This window comes from Pelodiscus sinensis, unplaced genomic scaffold (assembly GCF_049634645.1).
Source record: "Pelodiscus sinensis isolate JC-2024 unplaced genomic scaffold, ASM4963464v1 ctg65, whole genome shotgun sequence".
NCBI classification, from domain to species: Eukaryota; Metazoa; Chordata; order Testudines; family Trionychidae; genus Pelodiscus; species Pelodiscus sinensis.
Window position 1 is genome coordinate 419,248 of NW_027465825.1, and position 14,719 is coordinate 433,966.

The window sequence follows — 14,719 nt, forward strand, 5'->3', positions numbered from 1 at the left end:
TCTTTGCTGTGTACAGTATTAAACTGTTTGCTAACAACTATTTAAAACTTATAGGTTATGTCTACACTGGCATGATTTTCCGGAAATGCTTTTAACGGAAAAGTTTTCCGTTAAAAGCATTTTCGGAAAAGCGTGTCTAGATTGGCAGGATGCTTTGCCGGAAAACCACTTTTTCCGGAAAAGCATCCGTGGCCAATCTAGACGCGCTTTTCTGCAAAAAAGCCCCGAACGCCATTTTTGCGATCGGGGCTTTTTTGCGGAAAACAGAACTGTGCTGTCTACACTGGCCCTTTCAGGCAAAAGTCTTTCAGAAAAAGACTTTTGCCCGAACGGGAGTAGTATAGTTTTTCTGGAAAAACACTGATGATTTTACATTAGATCGTCAGTGCTTTTCTGGAAATTCAAGCAGCCAGTGTAGACAGCTGGCAAGTTTTTCCAGAAAATCATCTGATTTTCCGGAAAAACTTGCCAGTGTAGACACAGCCATACTGTATATAGAAATATTATCTTTTGTCTGCTGAAAAAAATTTCCCTGAAACCTATCCCCCTCCCCATTTCCATTAATTCTTATGGGCAAATTGGATTTGCTTTACATCATTTTGCTTAAAGTAACATTTTTCAGGAACATATCTACAATGTTAAGTGAGGAGTTATTATAAGAGTTATTTCCTCATGCTACCAATAACTGGAGAGTGATGTGGAAAAACTATATGACCCTGGAAGAAAGGAAAGATGGCAGAGATGGCTTCCATGGCCGTAAAGGATCAAACCTCAAATACAATATGTAATCTTATCCTGCTTGAGTTATTCCTGCTCATGACAGAGATCTGAGGGTGTGTCTACACAGTACCTTTAGCTCAAAATAAGCTATGCGATTTGCACTACGCAATTTATGTAGCTTATTTCGAGTGTATTTCAAAATAGCTTATTTTGTAATTTGGCGCTATCTATAGAGTGCCCCCAAATTTTGACATAGCTTGCTATTCCAAAATGCCCCTTAACCCTCATGTAACAAGGGTTACTGGGACGTCGGAATAAGCTGCCTGTTATTTTGAAATCTATTTCAAAATAACAGGCTGCTTCAACGGGCTGCTTCTGGTACCCTGAAATAGCTCTGCAGTGTAGACATACCTTGAGAGGGTATGGATTTTCCTAACACTTTGGTAACAGTTGTATAGCTTGCCATTCTGATACAGCCATATTTTCTTGAATATTGTTTATTAAGTGTCATGATTATGACAAGCATAACCTTTTATGAATATCCGAGGCATATAAACATCAAGGAACTGGAGCAATTGTTTAAGGTACTACAAAGGGATGAAAATTAAGGGAACTGGGATGAAATGGAACACATTTTTACTGAATACCAGGAATATTTTCCTGACAGTAAGATATATCAAACTATGGCAATGTCTCCTGAGAAGCATGAGAATGTCCCATCTCTTGAATTTAAGCTATTATTGTCAGGGCTCGACAAACCGCTGAATCTACTTGCCTGTGGCAAGAAGATTTCAGCCGGTTGCTCCGAGTGCCCCATTCACTGGCGCTTCGCGCATGTGCAGTGCCAGTCTGGTGCATGTGCAGCGCGGGGCTGGCGAGTGGCTCTCGCCGGGGTTTGTCAAGCCCTGAGTATTGTGATTTATTATTTGTGTAGTGCCCCTAATTGTACTAGATTTTAGTAACCATGCTGGAGGGGGAAGCTCTGCATTGCTCCTGTGGCAGGAGAAATCTATAATTTCCGCCTTTAACCTAATTTCTGTTACACCAGAATATAGTGACTAATATTATAAGATTTCCAAGCTATATTACAGAGGGGGGAAATTGCCATCTCATGACACAGTAAAATGCCATACACGTCTAGATATAGATTAGTACCCTCACTGAACACATTCTACACTCAACTAAAGCCTTAGTATTCCAGGTGCCACATGCAGTCCCCTTAGAAAATTGTAGTTACCTTTTTCCTCATAATGCCTGTCTCTCCTTTCAGCCGCAGGTTGGATTCTCTCTCTTCCCGCAGTCGCCTCTCATACTTTATTTTGATTTCCTGGATTTCTCGATCTTCATCCTCTTCAATTTGTTTCTTAGTTTCTTCAAATTCTCGAAGCTGCTGCCTGGCATCATCCTGTGCCTGGAATCAGGAAAAGAAAACTGAAGACAGAGCGGTGGGAGTGCATGGGTCTCTAGCATAACTATCAGACTTTGTATTTTAGTTCAGTTCCTCTTCAGAGTTGACGGGAATAGTAGCAGTGGGTCCATTAAATCTGTGGAAGCTATTGGCAATGGGGAAGAAGAGTAAATTACTTATCCCTGAGCTTTGACTATATTAATATTATTTAAACAAATTTCATTTCTAAGGTGATTAATACATTTCTTTTAAAAAATGTTAAGACTGTCACAGATGGTGGGCCCCTGTAAATGAAGTAGGTTCAGCTCCTCTGTGCCAGAAGAAGTGTTCCCAGTTTGACCAGTTAGGAGGGCAGGGAAGTACTGTATCTGGATCTACACTATCAGGGACAGTCTGAGAGAGCAGAGAGATCCGGTGAGTCAGGACTGCAAGAGTCGGTCAGGAAGACTTGTGAAAGCTGCCTACTCAGTCAATCAGGGCAGACGAGAGCTGCCAGAACCCAAAGACGTTTTCTGGGGGAAGGCTGATGGGCCAGACCAGCAAGTGGGGTTTGCTGGCTGACCTCCCCAAACCAGAGACCCAGAGCCCAAGGGAGTGGAAGGCAAGAAGAGCAGCAGGAGGTAGTGCCTAAAAGCCTGAGTTGTGGGTCAGAGAGGGCTGAAGACACGGGAACAGTAGAGGGGCTTACCTACTTATATCTGCATGTTGGAGTGCTGAACCCAGGGGGACAGAGAAAATGCCAGAGTGAGTAAGGGATGCTCCCCTAGAAAAGACAACCTCTCAGCAAGGTTGTGGAGAGTTCCCATTGGGAATAGCAGAGTTGTGTTCCAGCTGGAAGAGCAGGGAAGGCTGTCCTGGCAGAGGGACAAAAAAGGATGGACAAAGAGTCTGGTGGGACAGCTGGAGCACTGAGGGCAGACTCTTAGCACTCCAGCACTGTAGTGACAGACATTCCTTACTGGATTTAGGGATCAAGAACTTGGTGCAAGAGTTCTCGCCAAGCTCATATACGCAGGTCTAAGTGTGGGGATCTACTAAGGTTGGTATCTTGAGAAAGGGAGACTCTAGGACTACACCTCTCTGTCGACAGAAAGATGTAGATTAGGCACGTTGCAATTGCTAATGAAGCAGGGATTTAAATATCCTGTGCTTCATTAGCATAAACATGGCCACCGCTTTTTTTCGACATGGAGCTTTTTCGGAAAAAACCCTGCAGTCTAGAGAGGGATCTGTCAGAACATAAACCCTTTTTTGACAGAACCTATATTCCTCAAAAAATGAGGTTTATAGGATCTGTCGAAAAAGGGTTTATTTTTTGACAGATACTCGTCTAGGCTACCGTTTTTTTTTTTTTTTTTTTTTTTTTTGAAAAAGCTCAGTGTCAAAAAAAAGTGGCAGCTATGTTTATACTAATGAAGCGCGGGATATTTAAATCCCTGCTTCATTAGCAATTTCAACGTGCCTAATCTACATCTCTCTGTCGACAGAGAGGTGTTGTCTAGACACAGCGTAGGTGAGTAACTCTCCCTATAACCAGAATGAACAAATCCAAAGACAAGTAATGAAATTAGGACTTCTCAAAAATCATGAAAAACAGGTAGTCTTGGCACTGAGGGAAAGGTCAAACTGTTTGGTGGAGAGGCGAAAGAATAAAACTGGATACAGTCCAGAGAACAAAAATGATTAAAGGTCTAGAAAACATGGCCTATAAGGGTATGTCTACACAGCGAAGTTATTTCGAAAGAACTTTCCTAGTGTCTACAAAGCCATTCTGTTATTTCAAAATTAATTTGAAATAGTGGAGGGCTTATTTCGAAATTGGTAAACCTCATTTCACGAGGAATAGTGCCAATTTCGAAATTGCTATTTCGAAATAAGTGCTGTGTAGACGATTATTTCAAAATAGGGGGCCTCCAGCCCTTCCCAGAGTGCCCTGCTGGCCACCCTGGCCACAAGGTAACTTCTGACCTGATGCCCTGCCGGAACTGGTTCCAACTAGCCTTCAATTCGATTCAATGTCCACTCAGTGTGGATGCGCTATTTTGAAATAGAAAAATGCGATTTTGAAATGCATTTTGTGTATAGACGTGTTATTTCAAAATAAGCTATTTTGAATTAACTATTTCGAAATTAGATATTTTGAAATAACACTGTAGTGTAGACATAACCTAAGAGAAGATTGTTCAGTCTGGAGAACAGAAGACTGAGGGAGCGAGTACATGATAACTGTTTTCAGGTACCTAAAATGTTGTTATAAGGATGAAGGAGAAAAAAAATATTCTTGTTAACCTCCAAGGATAGGACAAGAAGCAATGGTCTTAAATTACAGCCAGGGCGACTTAGATTGGACATGAGGAAATATTTTAAGCACAGGATTAAATTGCCTACAGAGATTGTAGAATCAACCTCATTAGAGGTTTCTAACTGCAAGTTAGTCAAACTCCTATCAGGAATGGCCTAGATAATACTTTGTCCTGCCATGAGTGCAGGGGCATGGACTATATGATTTCTCGAGGTCCCTTCCAGTTCTACAATTCTATTGTTGGAAACCAAAATGTAGACACCGTGTAGATTCAAGCAGGAGGGTTTATTATGCACAGTTGGCGGAGTATCTCCTTACCACTTGGGCTTAGTGAACATTGCTAAGCAACTGATTATATAGGGAGCCAATGGGCGGAAAGAAGCGATGGGATGGGAGTTCCCAAGCTCCTGGATAGATTCTGGCTGCAAGACATATGAGTACAATAAGCCAATAGTCCAGCCGTGGCCAACCCGCGGCTCATGAGCCGCATGCAGCTCTTGCCCCCCAAAAGTGCAGCTTGCAAAACTGCTCCTGCACTCCTCCCAACGGCCTCTGTCCCCTGCCAGCTCACCCCATGTCTCTGGCTTCCCTGTGCTTACCGGGTCAGAGCTGCGGGGTTTTAAAAATGGCACCCAAGATGGTGGCCGTCTTAAAGGGGCAGCCTATTTTTTTTTTTTTTTTTTTGCTCGACAATTCTGTTCTGGGAGGCTTTTCTCTTTTTTTTTTGGCTTGACAATTCTTGACAATTCTCTTCCCATTTTTTCCGCCACTGTTTTGGTTCTCTTTGTTAAATGGGTCAGCCACCCTTGCAATAGTCTAGAGATTACATAGTACCTCTGCCCATAGCTCAGATTAACATATTGGCTAAAAAAAAGTATTGCTCCCCTCCCCTGAAAACTGCCTTGCAATGAATAAGCTACATTCCAATTGGGATCCATAGGAGTGATGATGGTGCTTTCCTGACAGGTGTGGGGTGCAGTTCATAGGTGCTTTTCTAGGAGTATAAAGCAAAAAGACAGTGGGAGGTACAGCAAAGCAACTGTTTACTCTGGTTTGCCTGCAAGCTTGAATTGTTAGGGCATGTTAGGTCTTTCCCTGAATCTGTGGCTGGCCTTGGGAAGGCAGCTGTTGTTTCTTTCTCAGTAGGATGGCAGACTATGAGGCTAACTGTGAGGCCTCTTTCAGGGCCTTGGTCTTGCATGTGTGTGTGAAACTCACGATAAGGGTGTTTAATTATGACTAACTGCCTAGTGTTATGCTACTTCGGCTTCTTCCATTTGTAATACACAGGCGGGGGTTGTTTTTCTGTATTATATCTAGGGCCCGTTGTCTGCGTTAGCTAGGACTCATGCCTATGCCCAAGCTACCAGAGGGGTAGCTGTGTTAGTCTGGGATCTGCAAAAGCAACGAGGAGTCCTGTGGCACCTTATAGACTAACAGATGTATTGGAGCATAAGCTTTCGTGGGCAAAGGCCCACTTCGTCAGATGCATCTTTGCCCATGAAAGCTTATGCTCCAATACATCAGTTAGTCTATAAGGTGCCACAGGACTCCTCGTCGCTTATGCCCAAGCTGGGCAACGTGAGCCTATGTGAAAAAGCTTAACCAGAGCCCATGGTTCAGAATATTACCTACATATCAGTGAGCTATTTTCTATTTTATCCCTACACTATAAATAGGAGGGAATCTGACAGATCTTAAGGCACATCCTCCCAAACAGATGGAGCAGCAGGAAGAAAAACATTGGGTCAGTAACTGCCTTAGAATGGTGCTTGCTGAAGGTATATGCCCCAACTAACTCAGAAAGGCAATCAGAAAGCCTCTGCTTCCTGAATACTCATTTCCCTGCAATCAGGGACTGGGCCCTATGTGCAGAAAGCACACCTCCTGTCACTTTGGAAAACGTGTCACTATAATTAGAAATAGGTAATTAGAAAAGGTAATTAGAAAAGTCAGCAGCCCAAAACGTGTGAAGTTCATACCTCCTCCAGCAAAGTGGTTTTCTCATGCAATTTTGCCTCATAATATTCTGTCAGCTCTTCTAGGGCCTGGTTCTTTGTTTCCTCCATATCGTGTAGTTGCTTCTCATATTCCTCCTGCATCCGTTGGGATTTCACTTGAAGCTCCTGGTATTTTTCATATTCCAACAAAAGTTTCTGGTTGTTGACAGATTCTGGGAACAAGATGGAAATGGCAGAGCTAATGGCAGGAAGATATGTCCTACCTGTCTCCATTTACCACCCCTATTTTTGACACCCCAAAAGCCATTTCTGACATTTGCTTTCCATAACAATGCCTCTTCTGGCTACTCAATACCCACTGTATCAGATTTAAAATTATTGTAATTGTCTTTATAGCCATCCACATATCTGACTTGGATATCTCCAAGTTTTCTCCTCTCATGTGCCTTGCCCCCACTACTTCACTATAAAATGACAGCCTCAGTGTCTCCATTCATTTTTTGCCACATGAACCTTTGTGCCTTCTTACATGCTGATCCCTATGCACAGAATGGCCTCTGCATCATTGCTCACTGAGCCATTTCCTCATCCTTATTTGAAGTCCCTCCTAAAGATGTTCTTTTCTCACAGTGCTCACAAGAAACAAGTTAACATGAAAAACACAAAAGTCATTCTCTGGGGATATGTCTACACTACAGCGTTATTTTGAAATATCTTATTTCAAAATAGTTAATTTGAAATAAGTTATTTCAAAATAACGCGTCTACACGCAAAATGCATTTTGAAATAGTGTTTTGCGATTTTGAAATAGCGTGTCCACACTGAGTGGTCTACCAGGTCTATCAGGGCATCAGGTCAGGAGTTACTGTGTGTCGCTACTGCCTGAGGCGATCTGAGGCATGTGCTTAAAGGGACAACCCCCTCCTCACCCTCCAGGGACAGCCAGTTCTCAGGTTTCTCTGCTTGCTTGCCTACCTCAATGAGGGACAGCAAAGCTTTTTGTCTCTGCATGGTCTGGTTGCCCTCACTCAGGACACCACAGCACTCTGCAACATGGAGCCAGAGCTGCCCCTGGGCACTCTGGTGCTTCTCTTGGATGCGTTGCTGTGAGCCTGGCTGCACTTTCTGCAGGCTGCCATCCAGAAGGTCAATCGGGAAGCTGTCAGTATCCAGAAGGCCCTGTGGGAGAGCTTCCACCCTGAGGAGCACTAAGAGCCTCCCTGGTGTGTCCCACTAAGGGCTTGTGCCTCATTCCTCCCTCATGTCCTTCCACTTACTCCTCCCTAACCCCCCTTCCTGATGTCAAATAAAATACACTTATTTTCATGAACACAAACTCTCTTTATTTAACAAAACTGGGGGGAGGGAGGGAATGAAACTCTGATGAGACTGGGGAAAGGAGGCGGGAGAGGAGAGAAGAGAGGGTGGGAGAGGGGAGGGGGAAACCTGGGAGGAGGGAACTGGAAGGAGGAAGCAAGGGGAAGAAGGGGGAGGGGAAGCTCAGGGCTCAGAGTTAGGGGTCTCACTGGACCAACTTGATTTTCATGCGAACCTGCTCCTGGGTTTGCATGTGGCCTTTGGTGGCCAGGCTGGCAGCTATCCTGCTATAGACGGCCGCGTTCCTCTGTCTAGTGCAGAGATCATGGACGTTGGGGGCATCCCCCCCAAACCTGAATAAGGTCCATGATCTTCTCCTTGGACCAGGAAGGTGCCCGCCTTCTCCGGGCCCTAGCAGGCTCCTGGGAGCTGGCAGACTGCTCCTGGGGAGCGGTGGAGGGCTGGCTGCCAGTGGCTTACTGGCTCATGTTTTGGGGCCACTGGGTCAGGGGCAGTGACTGCTGGCTCTGCGCTGGCAGGCTTGGAGCTGGCACAGGCACTGTGGCCAGAGTCAACCCGTTTAAGGGGTCCGAAGAGGGGAGGAGGGAGAGGAGTGTTCTTGGTTGAGGCTAGAGTGGCCACCAGGGCACTCTGGGAAGGCTGGAGGCCCCCTATTTCAAAATAAGTGTCTACACAGCACTTATTTCAAAATAGCTATTTTGAATTTGGCGTTATTCCTCGTGAAAAGTGGTTTACCAAATTCGAAATAAGCGTTTTGGCTGTGTAGATGCTAGGAAAGTTATTTCGAAATAACTTTGCTTTGTAGACATACCCTGGATTTGTTTCTCTGTGACTATCCTACAATATGAGCTCTTTTGGACTGGAACTGCCTTACTTTGTTCCAACATGCTGTTAGCACTTGAGAACACAGCTTATGTTGCACCCTGAATGCTGCTTCAGTGTATCTGACTAGTTTGTTATTCTGTGCATGGGCCCAGACAGAGTGAATGAAGTATACGCAACAGGCAGGTTCTCCAATCTACTTGATACAATACTTCAACAGCAATGAAGTTACACCTGAGATGATGTTCACCGGAGCTGTATGAGTAGTGCACACCAATACAATGCCTATGGCTGGTCCAAGTCAGTTGATTCAGGCGTAAGGGACTTGGCCCCTGGGCCGTAAAACTGTGGTGAAGCTGTTTGGGCTAAGGATGGAGCCTGAGATCTGGGATCTTGCCAAAGTGTGGGTGTACTAGTATTGCACAGACATATCCTTATAGAGAGACAAAGTATAAGCACCACGGGCCAGTCAAGAATGGCCTCCTTCCTCTGCCAACGTATAATACTGCAAAATGTCACTGCCTTGACTTTCATTGTGCCTTTCTCCAGTGCTTCTTTGAATTCATCCCTTTTTCTGACACCCATTTACACAGATTTCTCTCTTCCATTTCTGTAGGACTTCTCTGCTCTTCCAGTCCATTATCTAGATGTCCCCCTGGCCTTCCTCAGCTGCCTGTCATTTCTTATTGCCCCACTTCTCTGGAGACTACATTTTTGGTGTTATCACAATACAAATCAATCAAAACAATTCTAGATAATTACATTGATACCCTACTTTCTTTCAGTTTTTGCATCATTTTTGCTCATGTGCTGCACATTTTTAATGGACTTTCCATCCCCACTTCATCATTTGCCATGAGTTCAATGCAATTCCTTTCATTCTGTTTGCACATATTTGCATGAGTCCTAACCTAGGTCCTGCACCTCCCTGGACTGTTTTTCCATCTGCTCAGACAGCTGCTCCTGGTACTGCAGTTCCTGCTTTTCTTTCTCTGCCTTTAACACCTGGAAAAATATAAACAGATGACATTTTCATCTTAAAACAGCAAAACAAACTTCAAATTCCTTGAGTGCCTCCTTAAAGTGGGGAACAAATCAAAAAAAGAGTGGAATTCATAGCTCTTTCCTTTTCAGTGCAAGACTGCAAGGGTCAGTAAGATCTAAACAAAACGTTCACAGCAAATCATAGAATCATATGGATCCAGACTGAAAAGCAAAGGAAAACTAGACTACATTGTAGTAAATGGAGCTCTTTAGAATACAGAATAAAGTAGTGGTTCTCAACCTATTTACTACTGTGGGCCACAGAAGTGGTGTTATGTGGGCAACCTCCAATAGTACATGTCACATGGGCTGCAGTTCAGTGCTGACTCGGTCACAAGTGGCCTGCAAGTTGGGAACCAATTAGCACAGCTATATGGATCTATATATATAGAAAGGAAAAGCTTGTGAATAACAAGAAACCTACTTGCAAGTTTTACTCAGGTGAGACTCATACACTTTCCTCCCATAATGACTCTAGGAACCAGTGTTCCCAGTAAGCTATGTATCTGTGTGGCCTTTCAGAAGAGATTCAAATGCTGCCCAGCTGATTAGCAGAGTACCAACAACTACGTTTTTCGTTTCTATTGATGGTGCACATTTGCACATGCTTTAGTGCACATAAAAATTCATTCTGCACATGGATGGAAAAAATCCACATATGGAAGGAAAAGATTAGAGGGAGCATTGCTATGGAGCTCATGTCCTTCCTTGTAATGTTTCCCAGATGCCCAGCAAGCCAATTGGTGCTGGATTTTCAGTTGTCTGGAGCAACTTTGAAGCTCTAAGGTCCTTGCACTGCAGTGTCTGATGCAGAGTAGTCCTGGCCACTGCTCTACCCTCCTCAATTACAGCAGAGAATTCTTGCCTCAAGCCTGGGGGAGGGAGTCCAAGAATTTTGGGATAGATAGGAGGGGTGCTGTCCTTTTAGAAACATTCCAGCATTCAATAACTAAAGGGTTAAACCTAGGTAGCTATGAAGTGTTGGCAGGGAGCCAGGAAAATCAATGGGACTAAAGTGTTGAGATTTGAACTGAAAGGAAATCTGCCTGATTTTTTTCTTTTGTGGGAGTTCAAACCAGGAGTTGGGGGGGAAAAGATTAATTGAACCAGGCAAGAATACCATGCCTAGAAAAGGAATACTCAAGTCTAGAATTGGACTGGACCTTGGAAGTACACATATGTGAGTAGATAGGGAATGTTTTAGTTAGACGCGGTCAGGTTACTTTGTTTGCTTGTTTGTTGTTTGGTTAAACTCTGTGCTGAGTCCACGTGCCCCCCCATATATTGTAACTGAAACTAAATCCCAGAGAAGCAATTTTCTGTACGCTAATGTTTTTTCTTAGTTGCTTTATAACACCTAGCAACCAAGTATGCTTTACTAAGTATATCTTTCTGTTTTGTTAATAAAAATCACCTTTTTTAAAGACTATGATCTGATTCTTGTGTCCTGGAAGGTAATAGGAAGTCTGTGTATGCATGCCTAAGACTGAGAGGTGAGCTATCAGAGACTGCAGTTTGTTCTTTTTTTAAAATTCTCTTGTGTTAAAAGAGCTTGGGATACTCCTCTAGAAGAAGTTCTCAGGTGATTTGTTTCTGAGTTCACGAAAAAAAGTTTTTTTCCAGGTAGGTGGAAGCAGCATACCTCCCAAGGTCAGGGAATCTGTGACCTTATGGAGTTTTTAAAAACAGAAGCCTCTGGAGGCAAAGTATTTTTAAGGCCTCCCTCATCTTCTGCACTTGAAGTGCCAAAGTGGGGAACAGCCTTGACGAACTTGAACAAATAATTCCATGTGTTAAAATCATCCTGTCTTAGCAACATTTGCTTGTTTGCAATGTGTAACTGCAAGCTAGCAATAGAATACACCTTTTTCCAAAAAAGGTCCAGGTTTTATTTGTATCCTTGTTGTTTGGGGTCATGCTAAACTGCCCCTGTCTGCAACAACCAAGGGGGATGGTAAATCTACAGATATGCCATTGGGCTGGGCAAAGAACTTTTTCTCTGCCCACTTGGATGTGGGAACCAGATAAGAAAGTGTCTGCCACAATGTCCCTAGCCTCTGTTTGGAAATAGGTGACAGGATAGGAATCATGTGAGGATTACCTGTTGTGTTCCCTCCCTCTGGGACATCTGGTATTGACCATCGTCAGCATACAGGATACTGGGCTAGATGGACCTTTTTTGCTCTGTCCCTGTATGGCTGTTCTTATGTAATACTTAGACCAGTTTGAGGATCCCATCATGCATTAGCAGGGCTACCTTTGAGGGAGCAGCTACAGCCAGGGTATCAAAGACATTGTCAATCTGCTCCTTGAGCTTCTCAATCTCTAGCCCCATCTGGAAGCTACTAATTTGAGGCATTCCTGATGGGCCACAAAGTAATTGGGCAGCAGAATGTAAGTTGGCCCAGCCACCACCTTATCAGGAAAATAGGAAGAAGAAGCAGTCACAGGCTATACTGGTGAGTCATCTTCTGCTACAAGTGTTGGATGTGCTGGGGCCACCAAGGTTTCAGTGCCTTAGGCCAGGTCAAACTCAAACGTGGTACCAGCTGAGCAACAGCGCTGTCCTATTCTTCAGACATCATTGAGGATATCAGGTATGAATATGTTCCCAGTACAGGGGGGAACCACCCTCAGGGTTCCAGAACTCCCATTGCTGGGGCCACTGAGCAGGTGGCCATGGACTCAAATGTGGGGCTGCTGTGTCATCTGGCACACAGGAACAGCGCTGACCGTGCCCTTGGTAAGGCTACACCCCCATATTTTCTATGGAAATTTGATTTTGAATATGAATATGCTTAACTCAAATATGGTTTTATGCAATTGGGCAAATAATCTCTCATTCCAGAGCTTGTGATCTCCTGAATTTGTATATATATTTGTGTGCATGTATCATTCTTATATTTGAAGTTATAATACAAAGTGTAAACCTGCTTATTAATCTAGGCCTCCTAGTGAAAGCAATTAATGGTACTTAAGGAACTTAATGGCCTGGTGATCAAAACAATGTTCTGTGAATGGTTTTGTTTTTCCTGTAAGCCTAAACTGTGATTGGTTTTACAAAGACAGGGGACCATGTCATCTGGTGTGGGAATCCATCTTGAATTTTGTACTCTTCTGGAGAGGAGAACTGAACAAAGATTCACACCCTGGGAAAATTCCATGTAAGGGATGGAAAGCAAAAAATGATTGTCTTCGGCTGGTTTTTGAAATTGTCTCCCCACACTAAAAGGATTCACAAGAACACCTGGAAAAGAACTGAAATAAGAGGGGTAGAGGAGCATTGCTGGGCCCAGATCAGAAAAAAAGATCAGTTCTAGCACCTGAAGTAAGAACTAGAGATTTAAACGAATAGTTGAGTATACGATCAACCGATAAGCCTAGGCTTATTCGTTAATCTTCTCGACTACTCGCATCCTCCCCCCAGCTGCTTCTTAAAAGCCAGTTCCCTCCAGCACTGGCTCCATGGTGCCACCTACACTGCCATCGCTGTCAGAGGCAGCAGCGCGAGGAGGGGGGATGCACAGGGGAGGCTGCCGCGAAGCAGCCTCTGCCCAGGCTCACCAGAGACAGAGGCTTATTCATGGGAGGTGGAGCAACCTCTGTCTATGGGAAGCTTGGACCCCCCGTGGACAGGGGCTATTTCCATCCTGTGCTGCTGCCTCTGTATCAGCAGGCAGCAGGCAGATGGTATGCATGGAGACCTGTTTTTCTAAACTGGCTCAACTAATGGACCAGCTCCTGCCTGGTACCCTGCGCTGCTGCCTCTAATACAGAGGCAGCAGCGTGAGGTGGCAGAAGGCTCCCTGGCAGTGGGGCCGGGAGCACATTGGTTACTGTTCCTGTCTCTGGGGACTATAGAACATGCCAGTAACTGATAAAAGTTCATGAGGTTACTCGACTATTCTATTACCCACTATTTAACATCCCTAATAAGAACTAGATTGAAAAATATGACTTGTAACAACTTTTCTTTGTGTATTAGGCTTAGCTGGCGTGTTTTTATTTTTGCTTAATAACTTATTTTGATCTGAAACTTCAGGGGGTAGCCGAGTTAGTCTGTACAGGATAAACTTAAAAAACAACAAATGGTCTGGTAGCACTTTATAGACTAACAAAACATGTAGATGGTATCATGAGCTTTTGTGGGCACAGCCCACTTCTTTCTGAAGAAACTCTGGTCATCTGAAGAAGTGGGCTGTGTCCACGAAAGCTCATGATGCCATCTACATGTTTTGTTAGTCTATAAAGTACTACCAGACCATTTGTTGTTTTTTAATTTTATTTTGATCTGTCTGTTTTCACTTGCAATCACTTAAATCCTTTTTTATACTTAATAAAACCACTTTTATTATCAAAACCGATGTAAATGTTACCTGTGGGAATGGGAACAACAGCTATGCATCTCTTTTTCACTAAAAATTAAAGTGAACTTACGAGCTTTCTCTGTGTAAAACTTTTATACAGAGTAAGATGGATTTATTTGAGCTTTTGGTCCTATTTCGGGTTGTGCTTCTGAGTGCTGACAAGCCTCTGTAGCTGAGCCCTCCCAGAGCTGAGCTGTTATCAGTGTCCATGTGATTCTGCTGGGAAGTTGTTACCTCAACACTGGGCCAAGTGCTCTAGGTGAAGTCCCTGCCCTTCATTGCAGCCTCAGAAAAGACGAAAAGCCTGGCATGAGTCTCAGCTCGTCTGCAGGCTTCCACTACAAAGGGGAGCTACTGGCTGGCTGCGATTTCTTGTGCCTCTTCTTAGGCACAGGTGGGACTGGTGCTGGGAGGAGCCTGGGGACAGCGGTGGCTGTATACTGAAGCCAATGTGATGAGCACCAAGTCAAAACACAGCTCTGACACAGAGTGCAGAGTAGTCTCCATGAGTAGGACTTTTAACCAAATATTTCTGTCCTTGATAGTGCATACTCTGAAATGCTTATGATTCCAGCAACCCTCTTCAATATGCACCTTACCCAAACACTTCAGATACCTTATGTGCAGGTCACTAACCAGTACAGATTTGTGGCAAACAGCACATGGCTTAAACACTGGGGACTGGGACATGCCTCATTCCTCAGGCCAAGTCTCTGCTGGAACCTTTACTAAAGGTAGGAAACTATAACTCATTAAC

General features: G+C 44.0%; 1 protein-coding gene across 5 annotated transcripts in view; it reads right to left on the bottom strand.

Moving 5' to 3' along the window:
* Positions 1 to 14,719, bottom strand: part of CFAP57 (cilia and flagella associated protein 57) — a 172,740-nt gene that overhangs the window by 41,605 nt on the left and 116,416 nt on the right. For all 5 annotated transcript variants that reach the window (XM_075914599.1, XM_075914598.1, XM_075914597.1 and 2 more), the window contains 3 exons: positions 9,463 to 9,556; positions 6,413 to 6,603; positions 1,958 to 2,131 (listed from right to left, as the gene is read on the bottom strand). In XM_075914599.1, the coding sequence (XP_075770714.1) occupies positions 1,958 to 2,131; positions 6,413 to 6,603; positions 9,463 to 9,556 (459 nt within the window). The remainder of the gene's footprint in view (positions 1 to 1,957; positions 2,132 to 6,412; positions 6,604 to 9,462; positions 9,557 to 14,719) is intronic.